The sequence below is a fragment of the Podarcis vaucheri genome (assembly GCF_965113315.1).
Source record: "Podarcis vaucheri genome assembly, chromosome: 1".
NCBI classification, from domain to species: Eukaryota; Metazoa; Chordata; class Lepidosauria; order Squamata; family Lacertidae; genus Podarcis; species Podarcis vaucheri.
The window spans coordinates 83,641,825-83,666,351 of record NC_138759.1 but is presented as its reverse complement, the minus strand read 5'-3'; the positions used below and the strand labels follow the sequence as shown (position 1 = coordinate 83,666,351).

Sequence of the window (24,527 nt, the reverse complement as noted above, 5' to 3'; positions counted from 1 at the left end):
TCATGTGTAATATTAAATCTGAATGTTCTTTGACTATCGTAACTCTTAACTGTACGTACAAATGTAATTGAGAACTACAGTGATTTCAACAAGTTTATGAGGAAAGGACATTGCCATGCTGACAGCACTTCCTGTTTCTTCCTGTACCTGAGGAATTATACACAATAACCCTCCCTTTTCTTGTGACAGTGAATTATTTTATCTGTTTTTAATACTGATTTGAAAAGCTGCTGAAAAGTCAGTAAACACTCCAAATAAACATCTGCACTTGAGTTTTACATATTTATGTACCAGATGGGAACGTACAAAGCAGTGAGCAGTAGTTGAGTGATTACAATATAACCCCTCCTCTTCTTCTGCTATCATCTCACTAGACTCAAGCCAATAATGTGATTTATTTAACAAGTATTTGTTATATATTTTCAATGAGATGTGCAACAAACTAATAGGGCAATAATTGGCTGATTTGCTAGGATCATCTTTCTTAAATATAGAAATGACTATACGAATATTCCATTGAGGGGGAAAGTGACTGCTAATATTAATTTCTGTAAATAGAGCTGCTAGGATAGAGGTCCATCAATAGACAGCTGCTTTATACAGTGGTGGACCTACATTTTGGGGGCCCTGAAGCTTGAACTGTTATGGGGACCCCTTTGCAACTAGCAACAAGGTCTGGGTAACCCCTGTTATCTTCTTCAATGGGGCTGTTGCATGACAGATCACCACACCTTTACAACATATGTGCTACTGACTCTCAAATTTTAGGATAGTTGAAATATATACAACAATAAAATAATAAATTTGAGTCGTGCAACTCAAATTGGGTCAACTAGACCTCAAACTTTTAAGCAATGTGGACTAAAGTCGCTTCTGGTGCCCCTCTGGAATTAGGGGCTCTGAAACTAAGATTCATTAGTTTTATAGAAGATCTGCCCCTGGCTTTATACACTTCTCCAATTATTCCCTCTTCCCCAGGTGCCTTCCCATTTTTTAGAGTATAAATTATTACACAGATTTCACTCTCTATCAAGGTTTTATTGGAGCAAAATTCCCCCAGCCCTCAAAATTTTTGAAGCCAAAGACTTCTCACAAATCTGTTATGGTGCACAAATATGGGAAACTCTTCAAAAAACAAATCTGGAAATTCTCCAGAATAAATATCTTCCTGCTATTTTTGAGCTCTCCAAGGGAACTGAGTCTTCCATGCTTTGTTTGGAAGGTGGTCTTTGTTCCGTGAAGGCTGGAGTATGTATCTTTGCCCTTCGGTATTGCATAGTCTCCAACTGCCCTGAAAATGCTGGAGCTCTAACAAAAACCCTTAACCCATTATTGTTTCTCATTTTGTCACACAGAGGTCTGAATTCCCAAGGGGTCTTCACTTCAGTACAGCATTTCAACGTGTTACTGGAAGTTCTGATCTGTGCTTCACTCTAACACATTCTACCCCATTCAATATGGTAGCACTTCCTGTTGTTATGAAAACAAGATATGGGTCACTTGAATGCCCCTAAGAAAGTCTTCCACCATTCCCCCATACCTCATTTGGTGGGTCCCCTATAAATAAAGCAGTGGGTGAGAGAGTGAAGGGGATGGGGCCTTTCACAAGACTGCTGTCTGGCTGCGAGGGGCGCTGAGGGGCTGTGCGTACTGACTAGCAGTCATTACGGTTGCTTGGTTCTGGCTTGCTTTGTTCAGCCGCTGCATCTGCAGTAAAAGCTGAAGGATGTCCAAAGTTCCATCGTCGAGTGCCGAGGTGGTGACCCCGTGGGAGAAAGTGGCTGTGCTGGAGGCAGAGCTAGGCACCTGCCAGAGCCATCTGAACTGGGAGAAGAAGCTATGCCTCAAAGGTCAGGGGGATAAGGTCCATTTTAGTAATTTCTGCTCTCAAGGAGATGCTGAATCTTAACATTAGAGCGGTCCCATCTTGGAATCAAGAAATGCTACAAGTTATTGAGCGAATACGGCCACTCTTTGGACATTCTGAATTCGTTAGGCTTTGAGATGGCATCTCACCACATGAAATCTCACATTTCAAAGCATGGTTTTTGTGCTGATCACACTTCTGCCTGGCTGTCTAAATGTGCCACTTTGTATGCCAAGCTTCCCATTTAGACTCCGTGCCCGCACTATGTAACCAGCATCACAAATATCAAATGAAGAAAAGACTTTGCAGCTCTGCGGCTTCAGTCAATCCACTCTGCCATAGTTGAAGGACACTGTTGCTATGAAGAGAGAGTTTGCTCATATGGAGGGAATGTGCCTGAAGACTTACCCAAAGACTTAGTGGTTTGCCTTAATCTACATGAATTTAAGAGCAGTCTTGTTTAAAGATTTAAATCTCCAAATAGAGAGATCAATTGGATACTTAATTAACTTTTTATTAGGGGATGAGTCCCCTATACCTCTAAAAAAGTGACCTGTTTTGCTTTTAGAGCAGCAATTTTAAGGAGAAACATTTGTGGAGATGATAAGTTCTTCAGAGGAGCAAACTCTTTTCTGAGCAAATGTTTGGTTTAAATAATTATTTTAACTGTGTAATGTATTCTTTTCTATGTTCATTCTGTTTTATGTATTTTTCTTTTTTTATAATGGCTTCAGCTAGACAAAATAAAGTAATAATAATAGTGATGGTGATTTTTAAATTGTTGCAACTCATCCTGGACCTTGCTGCTGAAGGGCAGGTAAAAAATATAATAAGAATCATAGAATCATAGAGTTGGAAGAGACCACAAGGGCCATCGAGTCCAACCCCCTGCCAAGCAGGAATCACCATCAGAGCACTCCTGACATATGGTTGTCAAGCCTCTGCTTAAAGACCTCCAAAGTAGGAGACTCCACCACACTCCTTGGCAGCAAATTCCACTGTCGAACAGCTCTTACTGTCAGGAAGTTCTTCCTAATGTTTAGGTGGAATCTTCTTTCTTGTAGTTTGGATCCATTGCTCCGTGTCCGCTTCTCTGGAGCAGCAGAAAACAACCTTTCTCCCTCCTCTATATGACATCCTTTTATATATTTGAACATGGCTATCATAACACCCCTTAACCTCCTCTTCTCCAGGCTAAACATGCCCAGCTCCCTTAGCCGTTCCTCATAAGGCATCGTTTCCAGGCCTTTGACCATTTTGGTTGCCCTCCTCTGGACACGTTCCAGTTTGTCAGTGTCCTTCTTGAACTGTGGTGCCCAGAACTGGACACAGTACTCCAGGTGAGGTCTGACTAGAGCAGAATACAGTGGCACTATTACTTCCCTTGATCTACATGCTATACTCCTATTGATGCTGCCCAGAATTGCATTGGCTTTTTTTAGCTGCCGCGTCACACTGTTGGCTCATGTCAAGTTTGTGGTCAACCAAGACTCCTAGATCCTTTTCACACGTACTGCTCTCAAGCCAGGTGTCACCCATCTTGTATTTGTGCCTCTCATTTTTTTTTGCCCAAGTGCAATACTTTACATTTCTCCCTGTTAAAGTTCATCTTGTTTGTTTTGGCCCAGTTCTCTAATCTGTCAAGGTCGTTTTGAAGTGTGATCCTGTCCTCTGGGGTGTTAGCTACCCCTCCCAGTTTGGTGTCATCTGCAAATTTGATCAGGATGCCCTTGAGTCCATCATCCAAGTCGTTGATAAAGATGTTGAATAAGACCGGGCCCAAGACAGAACCCTGTGGCACCCCACTAGTCACTCTTCTCCAGGATGAAGAGGAACCATTGATGAGCACCCTTTGGGTTCGGTCAGCCAGCCAGTTACAAATCCACTGAGTGGTAGCATAGTCAAGACCGCATTTTACCAGCTTCTTTACAAGAATATCATGGGGCACCTTGTTGAATGCCTTGCTGAAATCAAGGTAGGCTACATCCACTGCATTGCCTTCATCTACCAGGCTTGTAATTCTGTCAAAAAACGAGATCAGGTTAGTCTGACATGACTTATTTTTCAGAAATCCATGTAGACTATTGGTGATCACAGTATTCCTTTCTAGGTGCTCACAGACTGTTTACTTAATGATCTGCTCCAGAATCTTCCCTGGTTTTGATGTCAGACTGACTGGGCGATAATTATTTGGGTCCTCTCTTTTCCCCTTTTTGAAAATAGGGACAACATTTGCCCTCCTCCAGTCTGCCGGGACTTCGCCTGTTCTCCAGGAATTCTCAAAGGTGACTGCCAGTGCAGTTCATCTGGCCCTGGAGACTTGAATACATCTATACTAGCCAATTATTCTTGTGCTATCTCCTTAGTTATTCTGGGCTGTGTTTCCTCTGCTGAATCATTTGCTCCAAATTCTTCAGGTCGGGCATTGTTTTCTTTATCGGAGAAGACTGGGGCAAAGAAGGCATTGAGAACATCAGCAAAATGAGGGAAATATATTTTAAAAGCATTTTTGAAGGTATGTCATGTGTAACATTAGATCTGAATAATAGCTGACTTCGTTTATTATAACTATCTGTAGTTACAAATTGAAGATTACAGCAATATCAGGCTTATTGCGATATTAGGCTTATTGCACTAATGCAAGTTTTCAAATACTTGGTTGGTTGGATAAACCACATCCTAAAAAGAATAACTTGAAACAACGCCATCCTACTTCCTATTTTCCAACAATAAGCACTGTTTTCATTATCGCTTTGTAGAGAGATTATCAGGCTGAGAGCAAGCACATCAGGGAGTGTGATGTGCTTAGATGTGAGTTAAGGTATTTGGGGAGAGTAGTTAATCTGATCCAAGGCTCAGCTCTGAAAGACTTGAAGGAATAACCAAGTGCTTCTGAGCACGTGCAGAGGGATTTCCCTTCACTGCTGAATAACCAGAACCTTTTCAAAGAACTGAAGCTACATCTGACCTTACTGGAGTTTGTGGAAGGTTTGAATTTTACACTACTTTTGTGTGTTTACTAGAGTTGGTCCTAACAGTGGTGGATAAGTAATTAATGGTCTGCTTCCAGCAGCAAAACCTTTTGGGCTGACCCTGATTCTCATATTATGGAAAGGTGTTGGGCCAGCTTTGTTAACAGTCAAGAGTTTTGCTGTGGGTTTCAGATTTCAAGAGCAGACTCTCTCACTGAAGTCAGAACTGTGTACTGCACTAGAGATTATGGTGAAAACACCTCTCATCTTGACTCCAGCTCTACACAGCTAGAAGTCTAGAAGCTAAGGTTGGTGTCTTAACAGACTCCATGATAAGTAATGATGTGCAATGTCACAAATTGTGCTTTCTTATGACTCCGTGTACCCACAAATTTCCTTGGTCCATCTGCCTAAATCCAGATGTGGAGGGTGAAATGTCTTTTTTTGATCCTGCATTGATCCTATGTTTTTTTTGATCCTGCATTGACTTATGACATGTTGATGGTCCTAATGAAAGATTATCTCTATCCAAAAATTTTAAGTCATTGGCTCTCCGGGCATCACTTTTATAAGCTATAGGATTGTGAGGCTTATCATGACAAGGGTGTTATTTTTGTTTGCCAATTGCCTTAACTAAAGGGTACTGCCCTGTCCCTTTAATATTTTAGGAAATTGAGGCTGAAATTTTCATCCCCCCACCCCAAATGGGTTGCATTTTGCAGACATCTCAGCTATGGCAACAGATCCAGTGATCAAGTCTAATGGAACAGTAGTGTTGATTCCCTCTGATGGTGCTATCCAAGCAGGTCAGGATTTCCCTGGACTTCAACCAGCAGGGACAGTGCAATGTATAGAAAATGTAGGCCAACAGCCTGGAGGGTCCAACAACGAACAGATTCAAGAAGATTTGTTGAAGAAACTCCATAAAATAGAGATCAAGACTCTGGGGGTAAGTTTCTTTGATATGTTCAGGTCCATGGAATGGTGGTACTTTCCTGCCAAGAGTGTAGAAAGGACTAAATTGATTCACGGGGGTATCTTACCAGGGTACGACCAGACAAAGATTCAACCAGATTATCCTCTGGTCCAATGTGACTTTGTTAGTGATATTTCAACACTTTCGGCCCTCACTGACTGACTGGCCAACTGACTCACACATACAGAGGAACAGTGAAATTATCAGGGTAATTCCTGATGAGATTGAGTTCTGAAAACTGATAGTCCAAGGCACCCATTATATTCACCATGTGAAAGTTGTATCTGTCGAGTTTTCTAGGCCAAGAGAGAGCTGGAGTTGATAGAAAGAACATCTGGAGGTTTCTCGTATCTCTCTTGTTGTCTGGCTTTATGCCTCTTCTTAGCAGGAGTGGGGAGGGAGAAGAGCAGAGCAAATCTTCAGTCCCATGGTAGAGTTGCCATATGTCAAAAAAGTGAAAATCCAAAGCTTTTTTTGGCAAAGTTGTTGAGCTTTTTGAGGGCCGAATCTGGACGTATGGCAGCCCTGACCCATGGACACTTACTTACTCAGCAGTAGGGATTTCCAGTGGTGGCCCCAGGCTTTAGAAACTTCTTACATGTTGGCATCTTGTCTGTACTTTTTTCTCACAGGCCATCCAGGTCATGCTGGGACTGATCTACATTAGCTTGGGGACAATTGTAATTGTTCATTTTCGTCGATACTACAAACTTTTCACTTCTATTACAGGCTATCCATTCTGGAGTGGAATATTTGTAAGTATTACGCACCTTTGAGAATGAAGTTTGTTTCAATGCCCATGGTTCTGTGACTTTAAACCTTGAGGAAGAGATCTACATCAAAATGGCTATTCAGCATTTGGCTTTTTGGGTGCAGATGCCTAACAGCAGGGAAAATAACCCACTGTCACCCTTTGCTTTATTTCTGCAAAATGGAATTGTCATAGAATTATTATGAAGCGAAAGGAAAGGAAATAATGTGTCATGCCCTGAGTTATAAAAAAAAAATGACAGAAATGCATGTATATGTTATATACAAGTTCTCATCTGTCTTCAGAGGTCATTCAGTTAACGATTTGCCCATAAGGGAAAAGAATGACAGCTCCCCACATCAAATGGGAGGCGCATTTTGTGTGGTCGTGTGCAGACCTTCCCCCCCATCCCATGCGGCTCCCGGCAGTACAGCCTCGATTCACACACACCCCAGCTGAACACCTGGAGGTAGCCACCTACCTCTGCCAGTTAACCAGTCCTAGCTGGGGAGGCGTTGCCAGGAGAGAGTTGGCCAGGTAAGGGGAGGGACCGCCCTGCCCACACCCACTATTGTGGGTAGAACTTACCTGGGAGTTTTCAGTCGGCTCCAGAGCTTCTCCCACCCTGCCCTCCCTCAGTTAAGGCTTCTTTTGCAGGTTAACCTCTTCTTCACAGGTACGCAGGCACTGCTAAGTTATGGTCGGTGTTGAAGGGCCGGAAAGGAATTTTCCTGCATTGGCGGGTTTTGCCTTCCCCATATCAAAATGTCACAACTTTGGCGGTTTCAGGCCTTTAGTCTATCTTCCCTAAATGGGGGGGGGGGCATGAAATGGTGACCCATGCCCCCCCTGTGGTGGCGATCCCAGGGTTCCCCATTAAAGGGGTTGTTTTGAGGGGAGGCATAGGCCATACGCCAATAGGTTGTCATTGCTCTCCCCTGCTATGGCGGTGAAATGGAGGTCAGGCTCTCTGCTTGAACAGACGTTCTCCAGAGCCAGCCCAATCCCCACACATTCTGGATAATGCTGATGTTCCCCAGATCCCTGGCCAGGGGAGGGGTAAACACCCAATGCCTAAGCCAAGGTCTCCCTACATTTGAAGCTTTAAGAAAGTTGTGGCCAAATTTACCGGTAAATCCCATAGCATGTTGTCTTGAGTCATTATTCCACTTGGGTGTCGCCTGGGGTTGGGGGGGTCTCCGCCTGTCCGCACAATATGTTATCACTTGACATCACTCCCATTATGCCATAGTACTATGTAGTTGGAAGTAGATTGATTTTCCTGGAATTATTTTTTTTTAATTTCTTTTTATTGAATTTCACTTAGATAACCAAAAGAAAAAATAAAACAACAGTTACAGAACAAAGAAAAAGAAAAAAAGAAAAAATATCCATATACAACATAAAAATAGCATCAATTTCCGTTACAGTTCCTTGTCTTATTCCTTGAATCTTTATATCTTTACCTATTTAGATATTTTCTCTACACACCTATTGACCTCCTTCCCTCCTGATTTCGGGCTTCTTGATCCTTTTTTTTCCTTTTTTCTGCAGCTAAGAGTTGTTATGGTTTGCACGTCATAAGATTTATATCAAACTGGCAGTAGTTTTTAAGTTTCTATAGTTTCCTTCAATATATGCCATAAATGTATTCCAATCGCTAATAAACGTATTTTTTGGGTTTCTAATTTTTTGCGTCATTTTTGCTAATTCAACATATTCAAATAATTTTGTTTGCCAATCTCTGACCGTTGGGGTATTTGGACTTTTCCAGTTCTGTGCAATTAATATTCTGGCCGCTACTGTCAAGTATTGGAATAGTATTGGAATAGTATTTTCCTGGAATTTTAAGTGAACTGCAACAAAATGCATTTTCTTCTTTTTCTTTTGAATAGTTCATTTTTTCTGGATCACTGTCTGTGGCAGCTGAGAAATACCCAATCAAAGCCTTGGTGAGATGTAGAATGTTTTCTCTTTCTTCTTCCCTTCTTCTCCATCCTAACTCTTGATTCCATGAACCTTTATCCCAAGGGTGTGGGGTGTGGGGTAGAGTATTGGGAATCTGGCAACATGGGACAGACACTTTATTCCCTGGACACCAGGTTACTTATGAGACAGAAGGGTCTACTGGCTTGGCCTTTGCTGCTCTGCAGTGTGAACTAGATCAGTGTTTCCCAACCTTTTTTGGGCAAAGGCACACTTGTTTTATGAAAAAAAGTCTCGAGGCACACCACCATGCCAGATGGGGAAAGGTCACTTTTTACTTATGTAAAAAAAAATAAAAAAATAGTAACAGCATAGAAGGTAATGGTTAGGCTAGCATCCCTCTTCCAAATATGCTAGGTTTTTATTTGCAGGGACTGTTCTACATGGGGAAGCATTCAGCACTGTCATTCTCCCATCTGCCATCTGAATTGGTACTATTCTGGGTCAACTTACTCTGCTGCATGTGTAGATGAAAATGGCACCAAGTGTGGGGGAGGGGGCAGAACAGGTTTCAGATACAGGATATTAAGCATACACGTACTTCAGATTGAACTGGTTGCTTGCTTTGCAAGTTTTCATTTCCCAAATGACTGCCTTGGCAAGCGCAATACCTACCAGGCTCAACGCCGGTCTTGCGCTGCCGCTTCCCGCGCTCTCAAGGACCCGGGAGGAGGAAGGCGTGAAGGGAATCCCGAAGGCGCGAAAACCTCGCGCATGCGCAGGCCTTCCGCCTGCGACAGCCCAGTAGGCCGGCCGAAGCGAGCGGCGATGGGTGTGGGAGCTCGCTCGCTCGCCGCCCCGCGTGTGCCTATGTGGGGCACGTTACAGCCCCGTGACGTCAGCGCCACGCAGGCAGCCAGGCAGGCAGACGGCGAGAGCCCCGCGCTGGGCGGCCTCTCCTCGCCGCCGCCGCCGCGCCTCTCGCCGCCCGACTCGCCCGCCTCCCTCCCACGGCACACCAGGCAACGTCTCGCACCGGTTGGGAAACACTGGTTTATCTCTTTGATGTCTGATGGGAGGGCATTCCACAGGGCGGGCGCCACTACCGAGAAGGCCCTCTGCCTGGTTCCCCGTAACCTCACTTTTCACAGTGAGGGAATTGCCAGAAGGCCCTTGGCACTGGATCTCAGTGTCTGGGCTGAACGATGGTGGCGGAGACGCTACTTCAGGTATACTGGACCGAAACCGCTTAGGGCTTTAAAGGTCAGCACCAACACTTTGAATTGTGCTCGGAAAGATACTGGGAGCCAATGTAGGTCTTTCAAGACTGTCGTTACGTGGTCTCGGCGGCAGGTAGCAGCGCTCACAGCTTACGGACTGCACCGTGTAACAGGTGTCTGGCCCAGCAGCCTAAGGCGGACAAGCCACTGAAACAGGCATTCAGAATCCATTCATTTCATAAAACCTGCAGGGCTCAATCTCTGTGTTTGTGTATGTGTATGTGTATGTGTGTGTTTCTGTTTTGCCCAAGGGTCTGGGGGTGGGAGAGAGCTCTTAACATGATGCTTTTAAAACAACTAAATTATCAACAAACAAACCTGATGATACGAATAGCAACGTCAGGTGCTACGGGGGGGGGGAGAAGGGGGCCTACTCGGAAGTAAATACTGCGTCCAGGCGCAATTAGCGCTGATTTAAGGTGGGAGAAATAAGAGCATGCTGCCTGCGTCGGATACACACTCGCAGCCTCCCCTTACACAAGGGTAGCAGCTCAGGGAGCAGGTGGAGAGGGGATTAGACGCACACCCTCCGCGCTACACGGCGGAAGGGGGAGGGAGGAGGACAAGGCCATTCTCCATGTACAAAGCGGGAGGGGGAGCAGAAATGTGCGCCTCTCTCCCAGCCCCACATTCAACAAGAAGAGTCCCTCACAGAAAGGAAGGGGGAGAGGCCCGCCGCCGCCCCACCACTGCCACCCTCCCATTCATAGCCACACACTCGGCGGCGTCAGGCTGCGACGCTGGGTCCCCGGGGACTGAGGCGCGTAGCAACCCCAACACCCAGAAGCCCGCGACTAGGCCTCCGCCCTGAGAGGCCGGCACCAGCCGAGCGAGTCCCGCACGAGCACCAAGGCGCCGCTGGGGCCGCCGCCGCCAGGGTCCCCTCCCCCCACCCAGCCAGGTGCAGGGCAGCGGCAATGCGGCTCCCTAGGCTGCGCTCTCACCCAGCGGCGGGCAGGGCCTAGTCGGGTCCCCCGGGAAGGGGGGACTTCGAGGGCCGCGCGCGCACACAAAAGTTGGGAGAAGTTAAAAGCCCGTCGCTAGCGGCTGCGGAGGAGGGAGAAAGAGAGAGGAGGCGACACCGCCGTCCCGTCACTCCACCCGCCCACCCCAAATCTCGATGCCTTCCGAGGCGATGGTCAGGCAGGCGCTCCGCGCAACTCACTCTCTTCCCTCGGTCGGAGCAATCGTTTTTCTCCACAGAAATGGGGTCTTGCCACACAGTTCTCCCCCCGCTCCGAAGAAGAAGCCACACAGCATTCTCGCCTGGAGAAAAGGAGAGACGGTCCCTCTCCCGTCTCTCCCCTCCCCCCGCCACCCCCATTGTCAGCCACGCAGCTGCCACCCCTTCAGTCCTTTCTATCGAGGAACGACCTTCATCCCTCGCTTTTTCCCCCCTCTTTCCTTTTTTTAAAAAAATATTTTCTCTTCCCCTTCTTTTTTTCCACCCTCTCTTTTTTCTCTTTCTCCCCCCCCCCTCCCCGCCCTGCTGGGTTAAAGGATTTGAGCAATGGGTCTGGAGGTGGAGCTCGTCGGAGGATTAGCCCGACTCGCCCGCCTCCCTCCCACGGCACACCAGGCGACGTCCGGCGGCACACTACTGTGCCGCGGAACACCGGTTGGGAAACACTGAACTAGATAATGTCCACAGCTCACCAGCAAATCAGGTTAGGAATCAAGGGTACAGGGGGTGGTGAATTTAAGGCAGTTAAGTTTTTTGTTGGTAAACTCATTCTCTCTCTCTCTCTCTCTCTCTCTCTCTCTCTCAGGTTATGTCCAGTGTGAGAATGAACATCACAAGTGCTATAATGGCCACAATTGGCATCATTCTATATGCATTGGAGATAGATATAAATAATAAAAGAGATTATAGTGATTCTGAAGGCTTTTTTCTGCAGGTAAGTTAACAAGCAAATACATGTATGAAAAACATTGACTTTACAGGCAACATCCAGTAATGAGAGCATGTGTCAATGGGAAAGACTTATGCACCTACCTTGAGCTTCACTTCCTGTTTTCAAAGCACAGGTTCCTACAGCAAAGGAGACTAGCCACTGCTTAGTTTGAAAGACAGCTTGTCTCTGAGGCAGTGGGGAGTACTGTGGAGAAAACAGCAAGTAAAGTTGAAACTCCCTGTGTGGTTCTTTTGACCATGCATGTCCTTCTTTGCATTTTGGGTTGTGCCTTTAGAAATGTGGAATTCTGGCAAACTTGTGAGTCTGGGAGAAATTTCTGCACTTTCAGCACATCAGAAATTTGTTCTATTTCAGCTAAGAGTCAATGGATTAACCTATAGGTAAAGGTACCCCTGACGGTTAGGTCCAGTCATGACCGACTCTGGGGTTGCGGCGCTCATCTCACTTTATTGGCCGAGGGTGCCGGCGTACAGCTTCCGGGTCATGTGGCCAGCATGACTAAGCCGCTTCTGGCGAACCAGAGCAGCGCACAGAAACGCCGTTTACCTTCCCGCTGGAGCCGTACCGATTTATCTTATTGTACTTTGACATACTTTTCAACTGCTAGGTTGGCAGGAGCAGGGACCGAGCAACGGGAGCTTACCCTGTCATGGGGATTCAAACCGCCGACCTTCTGATCGGCAAACCCTAGGCTCTGTGGTTTAACCCACAGCGCTAGCCACATTATTTGGCACTTCAATGCCTCCTTCATTGAGTGCAACTCCAGTTGCGTGGCAATACTCCCCCCCATTGAGAAATGAAGACACGGGACACGGTATTTTAGGTTAATGGGCATGAAAAGGCCACAACTTTATTGATTACAGAATTGAAAGGTATTGGCTTTAGGCATTGGCTCCTATCGACTACCCGGCATGGTGACCGGGAGGGTTGTCCACAAACCGTGGGGGGTCCCGTTGGAGTACGCCAACTAGGATCCCACGGGTGTCACCGCTCGGGGGCGTGCCGGCGGCCCTTACCTCCGTAGGTTTCGGACAAGGCAACGCCCCCCGGAGTCCTCTACCGGACTACCCCTTTTATTTGGGGGAAGGTGATGGCGCTTCCTTCCCCCCCTCTCATTTGCGTCTCTATTCCCCCTGCCAATGCCTAACCGCCAACACCGGGGAGTTGTGACGTTTGCTACGAGGTAGGCGAAAAAACCAAAAGGCAACAAAGTGCGCCAACTTGGAAAAATTCCTACCAGGCCCCTTGCGGCGACCAACCGAAGTCCATAGCAAGGCCAAGACTAGCTAAACCTACGGGTGGGTGGGATGGGAAAAACTTCTCTGGGGTCCAGGTGGGAAGAGGGCGATCCCCGGGCGTGCCTGGCCTTATATAGGCAAGGTCCCGCCTCCCCGGCCAGCCAATAGGCTGGCCGGTTCAGCGACACGCCCGGGGATTCCCTGTTCTCGCGCGGGGGAAGAACCAGCCCCCGCGCGGGAGTGGGGGTGGAGCAAGCCCGCAACCCCATCTCCTTGAAGCCGGAAATGGCTTTGCGTGGCAATACTCCCCCCCATTGAGAAATGAAGACACGGGACACGGTATTTTAGGTTAATGGGCATGAAAAGGCCACAACTTTATTGATTACAGAATTGAAAGGTATTGGCTTTAGGCATTGGCTCCTATCGACTACCCGGCATGGTGACCGGGAGGGTTGTCCACAAACCGTGGGGGGTCCCGTTGGAGTACACCAACTAGGATCCCACGGGTGTCACCGCTCGGGGGCGTGCCGGCGGCCCTTACCTCCGTAGGTTTCGGACAAGGCAACGCCCCCCGGAGTCCTCTACCGGACTACCCCTTTTATTTGGGGGAAGGTGATGGCGCTTCCTTCCCCCCCTCTCATTTGCGTCTCTATTCCCCCTGCCAATGCCTAACCGCCAATCGAGCGAAGCTCGCCGCCAATACCTTTTAAACCTGCAACCAATCCCTAATCCCTGCAATAATGTCTCCCAACCACAAGTCATTTCCCTCATTGGAAAGATGCACGCCATCACATCTGTAGAGGGCCTCGTTGCTGAACTGGATGCTTGGGTGGCCAATGACACACCCGCCCAGGGCCGCCACTCTACGCTGCACTGCCCGCTCTAAAACCTTTCGTGCTTTATTGACCCCAGCCGGGTTCGCACAGTCCCTCCAAGTCCTTCTTTCCAGCAGTGAGGACCACAAAATTGTGATGCTCGGGTACGCCACCATCAGTTCAGCCAGATCGTCAAATATGTGCCATCTCAGGTCAATCGCCTTGCGATAAGCCAAGTCATTTTCCCCCAGCTGTATAACTAGTGCATCTGGGGGGCCATCCGTGGCAGCTCTCGCCATCACCAAGGGCCTGAATTCGCTCCAGCGCATCCCCCTTCTTGACAACCACTTCAGCTCAACATTAGCAGGCAAGTTTAAGTTAGGCCCAAGCCCGGTAGTCCTGGCTCGAACATTGGCCCAGTGTACAATGCTGTGGCCCACTAACCAGATGTGTATCTTTTGTGATTCTGTAAGGAAACAAATAGAGAGATCGAGGTCAGGTTTGTCACCAGTCCCAACTTACTTTCTTAGGTAGGCCCTGTATGCATTAGACTTCCACCGGCCCAGTTCTTTTATCCTCTCCAGCGAGAGACCAAGGTGCACTGCAGTAGTTGCAGCACCAATCCTAAATGAATGAGCGGCAAATTCCTCCGCGGGCAGGCCACAGGCAGACAAAGCTTTGCGCATTACTCTAGTAAACTGGTGTCGAGCCAAGGGAGACCCATCGGGATGGATTAGTAAGGGGCCCTGACTACTGGGTCTTAAGTATAGGAAACGCCGAGCATCCCTAACCGGGCAGGGCCCGGTGCCTTGGGCAGCTGGTAAGCGCAGGAAGGCCCCCCTACCCTGTTGATCCGTCTTGGAGCTGCGCACCTGAACTAGCAATTCACTTGCCGATAGGGTTATGTCACTTATGTGGATGCCCCTCGGGCCGTGGGCGGCCCCGCCCTCGCAGACCACCTCCCCAACACGGAGGGCCCCGAAAAATGCTATGGAAAAGGCTGCTGAAAATAAGCGCGCTTCATACTTAGACCAGCAAATTTCGCGTAATTTTACGTGTATCTGAGCTAAAATATCATAAGTTATGGGCCTCCTCTTGTCAGAGCTGGGGGGCTGGGCCCGACGCCAGCCCTCAAGGGTCTTACGTACTATAAACTTGGCGCACGGGTCGGTGTCGAAAAAGCTTTTACAGAAATATGAAATCCCGGCGGACTGAATATTGAGGGTCCTGGGAGCCCTGCCCAATTCCTTCAGGTATGCGAAATAATGTAAGACCTCCCTCGTGGAGGGAACGGCCTTTAGGCTGACTTTAGCTGATCTACTGCGAAATTTAAGGAAGTCAGCCCACGCTTTCTTGTAGGATCTCATAGTGGAGGGGGCAACTGCACCGAATACTCCCTTCAACACTTCCTGCTCCCAAGACTCCAGAGGTGTTCCGGGAAAGGCATCGATGACTGCTCCGCCTCCGGCGCTAACGAGCGGAAGCGCTCCATCTGAAAGCGAGACAGAGCATCCGCAATATCGTTATTAATCCCGGGTACAAATTTGGCTGAGAAGTATATATTGTGCTCGAGACATTGGAGAATGAAGGACCTTAAAAGGTTACCCACCCTAGGGGAACGGGCAGACTGCCTGGAAAGAACCGCCACTACTGCCTGATTATCTGTGTTGAAGCAAACTCTGTGATTGCGGAATTGCTCAGTCCAGAGATGAACTGCCACCAGGATAGGGAAGAATTCTAGAAAGGTCATGTCCCGGGAGATGGGTTGACCCCGCCACTCTTCTGGCCACCTTTTTGCGCACCATTGCCCTTTGAAATATACCCCAAAACCTAAGGACCCCGCAGCGTCAGATTGCACCTGGAACTCCGCGTTGAGAGTGATGGAATCCTGCCATAGTGATACACCGTTGTAATTTTCAAGGAATTGTAGCCAGACTTCCAGATCGTTTTTGACCTCTTTGGAGAGGCGGACCCTATGCTGGGGTGCCCTTAGGCCGGCAGACAACCTGGCTAGCCGTCCACAAAAGGGCCTGCCCGGTGCCACCACCCTGCAAGCGAAATTCAGGTGGCCCAAGAGAGATTGGATCTGCCTTAGCGTAACCTTCTTTAGGGGCAGAAGCTGCTGAATCACCTCCTTGAGAGCTAACAATTTTTCTTTGGGTAATTTGGAAGTTTGGGCCACGGTATCCAATTCAATGCCTAAGTAAACCAATGTAGTGGCGGGACCCTCGGTTTTTTCAGCGGCCAAGGGCACCCCAAGCTCATCTGCTAAAGCCATGAAGGCGTCCAAGAGCGCTGTGCATCGCGGTTTGTCCTCTGCCACCAAAATAAAATCATCGAGGTAATGGGACACGCCCGATGAACTCGTCCTGGTGCGAAGGGCCCAATCGAGAAAGGTACTGAAGGTCTCAAAGGCAGAGCAGGCCACGGAACATCCCATGGGCATAGCTTTGTCGATGAAATATGCCCCCTTAAATCGGAAACCCAACCAACGGAAGTCAGCCGGGTGAACCGGAAGCAGGCGGAACGCGGACTCAATATCGCATTTGGCCAGGAGTGCCCCGGGCCCGAATCTGCGGATCATTTTAACAGCCTGATCAAAGGAGGCGTATTTCACCGTGCAAAGCTCTTGAGGGATCGAATCGTTGACGGAGCCTCCCCTTGGGAAGGAGAGATTGTGGATCATACGAAACTCCCCTGGGGCCTTCTTCGGCACGATACCCAATGGGGATAAGTGAAGGCCCTCTACTGGGGGCTCTGTGAAAGGACCTGCCACCCTGCCTGCGCTAATTTCCTTCTCTATCTTTTTCTGGGCTATTTCTGGCTTTTCCCTAACCGATTTTTGATTTTGAGGGTCCCCGGTGATAGGAGGGGTGGACACTGGGATTCTAAATCCCAAGGAGAACCCCTCCCATAGGTACTGTGCCGCCTTCCGATCGGGGTACTGGTCCAGTAAGGTTTTTAGGGGCTGGAGTTTGATGGGGGAGGCGGCTAAACCCAAGTAATGGTTATTGACGGTTAACAGGTCCCTGATGGGCGGATCCGGGGGTGCCCCTATTACTGCTGTGGGAGAACCCCCGGCCTCCCCGAAAGGGCTGTTGCTTGTTCTTGAAGCAGGCCGAGGCGGGGTGGCTACCCCAGCACCGCTCGCACTCGTGCAAATACTTACAGGAGGGGCGTGAACAAATGCCCCTGTTGTATTCCCAGCATTGTCGGCGGCGCTTCGTCTCTGTCTTACCCGCCTTGGAGGGCTCCAGGTTTCTCTTCTCGATGTATGGGTTGACTTCTTGGCCCCAGAAGTTAGGATCCGTTAGATCCCAGCGGGTAGAAGGCAGGAGAGAAGCGTTTCTACGGAAATACTCGTCGTATGTTAGGGCCGCGTTTTCCCCCGCGAGGGCGTGGGCCCTCCTGACGTGGGCCAAATAGGCGACTAAATCCATAGCACGCCTAGGATAGGCGGCGCACACGACTCCCATAAACACTTGGTACCCGTCCAGCCAGTTCTCAAAGGTGCGCTCCGCCCTAGGCGTCCTGTACCTACGCTTACCGTAAGAACGCCTCTTCTCCCCTTTTCCCGTCAGCTTGGTTGGAGGGAGAAGGGTGAACATGTCCACATAGTCCCCATTGAGGATCTTATTCCTCTTCCTCTGAGACAAGTGGAACCCCAGTATGAAATCGGTGGATTGATGAGTGGCAACTTTGACGTCCTCCACCAATGCCCCATTCCTCCAAGACAACACGCCATTAAAGGCCTTACGATGTGAGTTGGCCCTCCTTTCGTGTGCCCAAAGTGGGAGCCCATGATTCTCCTCCCCTAAAACCCAGTAGCCATCCATGGGCCCCTCTCCATCTGAGTCAGATGATGACGTACCTGAGTCATCCTCGGTCTCTGATTGTCTACTTCTCTTCTTCTTAGAGGACGTGTGCTTCTTCTTAGACTTCCTCTTCCCACCTGGCACCTCGTCGTTAGCCGCGTTCGCGGATACCACCGGCTGGGGGGTGCTCGGCTCAACGTGTTCTTCTTCCGGCGCGGATTCGGCGCTGTCCTCAGTAGAGCTGTAGTGTGCCTGCTGCTCCTGGAAAACACTAGGAATCCCTGGCGTTTTTGAGCCACGGCTCCCACTGGTGCCCTTGGCTGTGGCCGTCCCCCTGCTAGCACCCTTGGCCGGTGCCTTACCTTTGCCCAAGCCATGGTTTGGTTTCTTAGCGGTAGCCGACCGGGAGCGGGTATTAGGGCGACACACGCTCACTGTCTCTGCCTGGGTACTGCAGCCTGCAATAGCAGGGGTGCCCTGTTGGCTCTGGCTGGGAGGGGTGTCGGGTATGACTTCCTGCGAAGGTTCCGGTGCTGAGGGCACCGAACCGCCGTTAGCCTTATATCGTTTGTAGAACGTTTCAAAGGCCATGAACAATTGGGCGAAATCTTGGGGGTTGCAAGGCGAGGAAGGCAATTGGGCGCCACTATTGCCTGCAGGAGGAGCTGGCGGATTGGCTGAAGTAGATGCCTGCTGGTCTCCTCCAGAAGCCATTACCACTGGATGGGAAACGAACCACTAAATAAACTGGCGAGACTTGCGGTACTGCGCGGACTGTAAATGCTGTAGTATCCTGTTGTTAAGTACAGCTGTCAGTTCAGTATTCTAAGCGCTGGCTTAGCGGTTTACCAACTGAACTAGTTCAGTATTGTCCTCACGGACCCCAGCAACGCGGCCTCTAGTCAAACTACTTCCACCAAGGACGCTGTGGCGCAATAGGTTATTACTGGTGCCGGCTGCTGTTGACAGGCTAAGCTAGCAGATAAATAGGGCGGCTGCCCTGCGACCGTTGCGGTATGTGGGGGCCCAACCCCCCCTTTTTAATGAATTAGTTTGTTGGCTAGTTTTGTTTTTGTTTTGTTTTGTTTTTTTTTTTTAAATTTTTAATTTATTAAAATTATTGTTGTATTTATTTATTTATTTATTTTTTAATTTATTTATTTATTTATTTATTTACTTATTTATTTATTTTTTAAATTATACTTATTAACTAGCTATCTATCTATTCGTTTATTTATTCCAGTGTAATGCAATTACTATTGTTGATACCTAATGGGGGAATCCTATGCAGCTCTGTGGAAAACTATTTTTATTTTTATTTTTTATTTTATTTTTTGTATATATATATTGTAATTGTTTGAATACCCACTTGCGAAAATCAAGCCAGATAAAATGCAGTACCAGAAAAAACAGTCACAATTAGGGGTCGTCCTGTAAAGGCAAAACAGTACAACGAGGTATATCTAAGCGGCTGGGGCCGCGACTGAAGTTGACCCACCTAAAATGGCCGCCGGGGCTTGACACGTGGCCCTTACCAATATGGCGGCCGCTGCTACGGCAGGTCCCAGCAGCGGGACACACTCAAAATGGCCGCCAAGCTTGTGCACGTGGCCCTTGCCAATATGGCGGCCGCTCCCTGTCCCCTTCCTCCCTACCTATCCAGCAAGTTCGGCTCGCAGTGTATAAAGGGCGGATGCCCTGATGATCTCCCTCCCCCGGAGAGCACGCCTCCCTCGGCCCTCACTCCCAGCAGCCCTAGCCTGGGTGCCGCGGCCTTAGTGCGCGCGCGCTGAAAGCGGTAGCCGCGAATCAGGAAATCAAGCAATAAACACAGCGGAACGCAAAACCGAGGACCAAGGGAGGGTGCAGTAAGCAGCAACGGTGATTTATAAGGAGGGAAGGATGGAAAGCAGCAGGCGAACCCGCAGCGGAGAGGCGGAGAAAGGAGGAACGGTAGCCGATCGGGGGGTGGCGGGGGTCCAAATAACGACTGAAGGCGAGCGGGGGAAGGGCAGTGTTAAGGCGAGCGGAGGGAGGACAGTGTATAAAGGGCCAGGACAGGGGCCATGGACCAGACGGGAGCAGCGAAGGAGGTTTTGATGGGAGGGGTAGCCGGGAACGGAAGCCGCAGCGATACTATACCAATCTTCCTTGTTGAAGAAGAGGCTGCCCTCCCGGCGCGGTCCGCGGTCTTTGGGTTAGGGGTATCCGCTGTGTAGCTCCACAGTCAGCCAAGCGAAGCAAAGAATTTCTGCGCAGCCGTCCTCTCCCGCGACCTCCTTTCCACGGCGCTCCCAGTAATCCGAAGTGAATTCAGCTCTGTTTGCGAGTGATTCCTACTCCTGCAGGGATGGGCGCACGAGGCGAGGCGAAGGTAGAGGATTGCGGTGCCGGCGCAGGAAAAAAAAAACTTCTCTGGGGTCCAGGTGGGAAGAGGGCGATCCCCGGGCGTGCCTGGCCTTATATAGGCAAGGTCCCGCCTCCCCGGCCAGCCAATAGGCTGGCCGGTTCAGCGACACGCCCGGGGATTCCCTGTTCTCGCGCGGGGGAAGAACCAGCCCCCGCGCGGGAGTGGGGGTGGAGCAAGCCCGCAACCCCATCTCCTTGAAGCCGGAAATGGCTTTCTCAGAACCATCCTAACATCACATGGTTGAATGCCATTGTTGGGTGCCTTAGTATATTAAAGCCATGTTTTCTTGCATTTATTAGTCTATAACACCTGATACTTTTCAGCGTAACCCCAACTGTGTTTGGTGGAGCATAGATCTCCAAACCAACTATTGTAGTGGGATTCAAAGGCACCTCTTGAATGGGCCATTGCTCAGGCATTTGTCACCTTTGTGCAAGGGATGTGGGACAGGTTTGGCCAAGGTGTGGCCTTCCAGATGTCCTTGGACTCCAATTCCCATCAGCCCCACTCTGCATGCTCAACAGTAAAGCTGTGAGGGGAGGTGCCATCCAGCAACATCCAGTGGACCAAAGGTTAGCCAACCCAATACAACTGTAGGATGGCAAAGATGTACGCAATGAATAGTACTACTGACATTGTTAGTAGGGGGTGAAGGAAAGAATCGTGTACACTGGTGTTCACATGCCATTTCAACAGAGAATGCAATTGTGCTTGTCCTTCAAAGCTATGCTGGACTCCATTTAATCTGGTTCTGAAAGAATGGTGTGACGTGTGAAGTTCGCTACACTGTTCTGCAGGATGCTAGTCATCAGCAGGTCCTTGGGTTTTAAAAGCATTTGAGGCAAATGCTAAGGAAGGGTTGCTATGTGAGGGTACTCTCACATGGGCTCCTTAGATTGCTCTTGCCTTTAGTGGATCCATAATACAGCTGACTGTACAGCTGATTTAGCAATGTAGTACAATGTAACACAACGCTATGCGGTGTAAAATGAATTAACAAGAATGTGTCATATTCCAGATTAAGAGCCTTCACATGTTTTCAGCTTCATGTGTGTGTTCCAAGTATAGGAGACTATCAAATCTTGCCAGGTGTGCGTTTGCCGCTTTAATCAAACAGATCACAGTGGTCACCACCTCACTGTCCCCAACTGTTCCCAAGCTGCTTTTTAAGAGTAGGTTGTAGGGCAGGACGTAATTCAATGCTACAGCTGGACAAATTTGTAGGAGGGACAAGTACATAATGCAATTCATGGTTCTCTGCTGTGTAGTCTGCAGGTACTGCTCTCGCTGTCCTTCTCCTCCTGCTCACCATGCTGGAGTTAGCCATCACTGTTTCCTTAGCACATCTTGGGATGAAGGCAGCCAGCAGCGACATGGTAAGCATTTCAATATCTTTTTTCAAGTTTTAAGAGGAACATTCTTAAAGGTCCAAGGAGAAGATGGTACGGAGAATTTATTTATTTGTGGATATGAATAGCCTCCTTCAATCTATAGGGCTATTCTGTCATAGATGCTGGGTCTGGATCCTGAGTCTATTGCAGCCTAGAACAGCTTTCTTCAACACTGGGCCCCCAGATGTTGTTGAATTTTGACTCTCATCATCCATGGCCACAGGCTATTTTGAGGACATTTTGTGCCTTGTTCAAGCAACTCATTTATTCTGCACTTATTTCTCATTTCCGAAGAGTAGACGGCAAGTCTTCTCTCAAGGTTACCCTTCTTGCTCATAAGATTATAGTTTCTCCTCAACCGAAATCAACAATTTTGTACATGGGGAGGTGTGATTTTCTATGAGAAGATGCGTTCATTTCAGTTTTATTTCTGAATCAGTCCCCATTAGGTGTGGGAGAGAAGTTTGGTTTGGTTCATATTTTGATGTGAACCTTCCTAACTCACACTTCATGAAAGCCCTGGGCTGCAGTGTTATTTTTCTAGAAAAAGAGGTGCCGGAACTCACCATGAACGGCAACCTTGTCCTTTTATAATGACAATGGTGCCCACCTGAGAGGTGCTATTCTTCAAAATTTATAGATCTCTAAGTGTTATGTAGTTCTCCTACCAAAATAATGTGAATATTAATGGGATGTGCATATGAAAAGGCATATGAAAATTATATATAAACATGCATTATATGAGCGCTAATTGCTTGCAAAAATGTTCTTATAAGGGTAAATGCACAATAAAATGCTGAGGGCCTTTTAAAAACAAATTGGTACCTTGTTTGGAAATGTGCAGGGACAGCCAACATGGTGCCTCAGATATTTTGGGACTCCGCATCAACCTGACAATTGGTCATGTTTGCTGGGACTGGTGGGAGTTCGAGCTCCTGGTCCAGTGTGACCAGAATTGGTTCTCCAGTTTTTTTAGCACTGCTACCTGTAATATTTCTAACTGGATTGAATCTCTAGATTCAAAATATGTGTGGTACCACTGACCCCCTCTTATTAGCTAATGGGAACTATGTTGTAACCTCAGTTAGACCCTAGATGCTGTAAAAATGATGCATAACTTAATTGTTAGGACACAAAGCATCACTTAATTATTAGGACACATATCATCACAATTGCCTTCCAATCATGCCGTAACATAGTTTTAAAAATTGTTCAGCATAATCAAGCAGGCTCAGGCCCTTAGCAGTAAGAATCCTTTGGATTATTCCAACATGTTTGGTCATTCAGTCATAAAAGAAGGGAGACCAGTAAGAGTTCTAATACACTGGAAGAAATAAGGGAAATTGTTTTAATAAATATTGCAGTGATGAATATTGCAGGAAATGATGCTAGGATGAAAACAAAGATGATAACAATGAATAAATTTCATATGTATTATTTTACTGTTGTTAGCCACTCTGAGCCCGGCTTCACCTGGGGAATGCGGGATATAAATAAAAAATTATTTTATTTATTATTATTATTATTATTATTATTATTATTATTATTATTATTTAGTAAATTAATTTTGTGTGTCTCTCAGGCCACAACTGTATCGCCATCCCCTGTCTTCAAACAAGATGTAAGTCCCACTGAAGGCAACCCTGATCCTCCAGCCAATAACAACAACGCGTAGTCTTCCCTCAAACCCTTGTGAAGAGGCTAAGATAGAGGTTTTCATTGCTATCTCACTAACAACCCAGCAATCTCAAAAATACAACTTTACCAATTTCCTAACATTCTTTGTCATCTGCCCATCTAGGCTATGTGCTGTGGCTGCAACTTTGGTATAGGATATTGACAGGGAGAGTACAACTCCCAATGGAAGGCACAGACCCCTGAACCCCTACTTGGGTCCTGCTTACTTCAGGACAGGCATATCCTTCCCTTCTCTCTTTCACTTTACTTTTAGTGCACGGCTGTGGCAAATGGCTGCACCTGCCCTTCAGGCTTTCGGATTGTTTGGGATCCTTTTATTCTCCTAATTAAGGTCTGTGTGCTGTATGATTTGCTGCATGCTTAAATTTGTAACCTTGCTATCTGAAATAGCACCCATATACTAATGTCACTTTCATTTCATGTAATAAACCAATCTTCCGTTATTCCTCTGATGTGTGAACGCCTTATTGGGCAGAAATACATGTTCATAATGCACACACGTTTTAACTCCAGCAAAAGATTCTAAGCCGCTTGGAAATATGGTGGACACACATGTGGGTTCAGATGTATACCTCATAAAGATAAAGGTAAAGGTAAAGGGACCCCTGACTGTTAGGTCCAGTCGCGGACGACTCTGGGGTTGCGGCGCTCATCTTGCTTTATTGGCTGAGGGAGCTGGCATACAGCTTCCAGGTTATGTGGCCAGCAGGACTAAGCTGCTTCTGGTGAACCAGAGCAGCACACGGAAATGCCGTTTACCTTCCCGCCGGAGTGGTACCTATTTATCTACTTGCACTTCGTGCTTTCAAACTGCTAGGTTGGCAGGAGCAGGGACCGAGCAACGGGTACTCACCCTGTTGCAGGGTTTCGAACCGCCGACCTTCTGATTGGCAAGCCCTAGGCTCACTGGTTTAACCCACAGTACCACCCGTGTCCCATAGTGACATGTAAAACCTTATTTTCTGTGTTTAGGGAACAATCCCTTCCAGAACATGTGAAGTGCAAAATAGTAAAAGAGGATATGCTATTGAAGACAGCAGCTATTACTGTTTAGAGTTGTTTACTAAAAGCTACGATAATTATTTTTAGTCATTCCGTTTCTAATCTGCTTTATATTTTTAAGGGAGGGGGAATCTCAAAGTGGTTTACAACCTGTATTAAAACATCAAATAAAACAATCCAGAACAAAACATGACAGAAAAAGTCAAATATGAGTATACATTTGAAGTAACATAATTAACAGGAACCTAAAATGTTGTCATAAAGACTTCAAAGTAAAACATTACAAAGGTCAACTACAGAAGGCACATATAACACCAGAAGAAACATTACTAGATATGATTTGCATAGCCGCAGATGTCTAGAAACAGTAAAAGAACTTCCTTATGTTGCAATATTGTACAAAGTATATCTACCGCATAGCTTATCTCTCCCTCATCCCCATCCCTTGATAAACATGAAGGACACCTTGG

At 47.6% G+C, this 24,527-nt stretch overlaps 1 protein-coding gene across 2 annotated transcripts; it reads left to right on the top strand.

Annotated features, from left to right (window-relative positions):
• Nucleotides 1–1,689: 1,689 nt before the first annotated feature.
• LOC309531726 (membrane-spanning 4-domains subfamily A member 4D-like) lies at nt 1,690–23,498 on the top strand. 2 transcript variants are annotated; one of them, XM_082221442.1, is made up of 7 exons: nt 1,690–1,850; nt 5,562–5,788; nt 6,448–6,570; nt 8,462–8,518; nt 11,542–11,670; nt 21,235–21,342; nt 22,940–23,498. In XM_082221442.1, exons 1-7 carry the CDS (start codon nt 1,727–1,729, stop codon nt 23,030–23,032), a joined length of 861 nt encoding a protein of 286 aa, XP_082077568.1. In that variant the 5' UTR covers nt 1,690–1,726; the 3' UTR covers nt 23,033–23,498. The 2 variants fall into 2 exon arrangements, with proteins under 2 accessions (XP_082077568.1, XP_082077569.1); XM_082221443.1 differs by lacking the exon at nt 1,690–1,850 and adding an exon at nt 4,632–4,855 and having other exon boundaries at nt 5,508–5,788.
• The last annotated feature ends 1,029 nt before the right edge of the window (nt 23,499–24,527 follow it).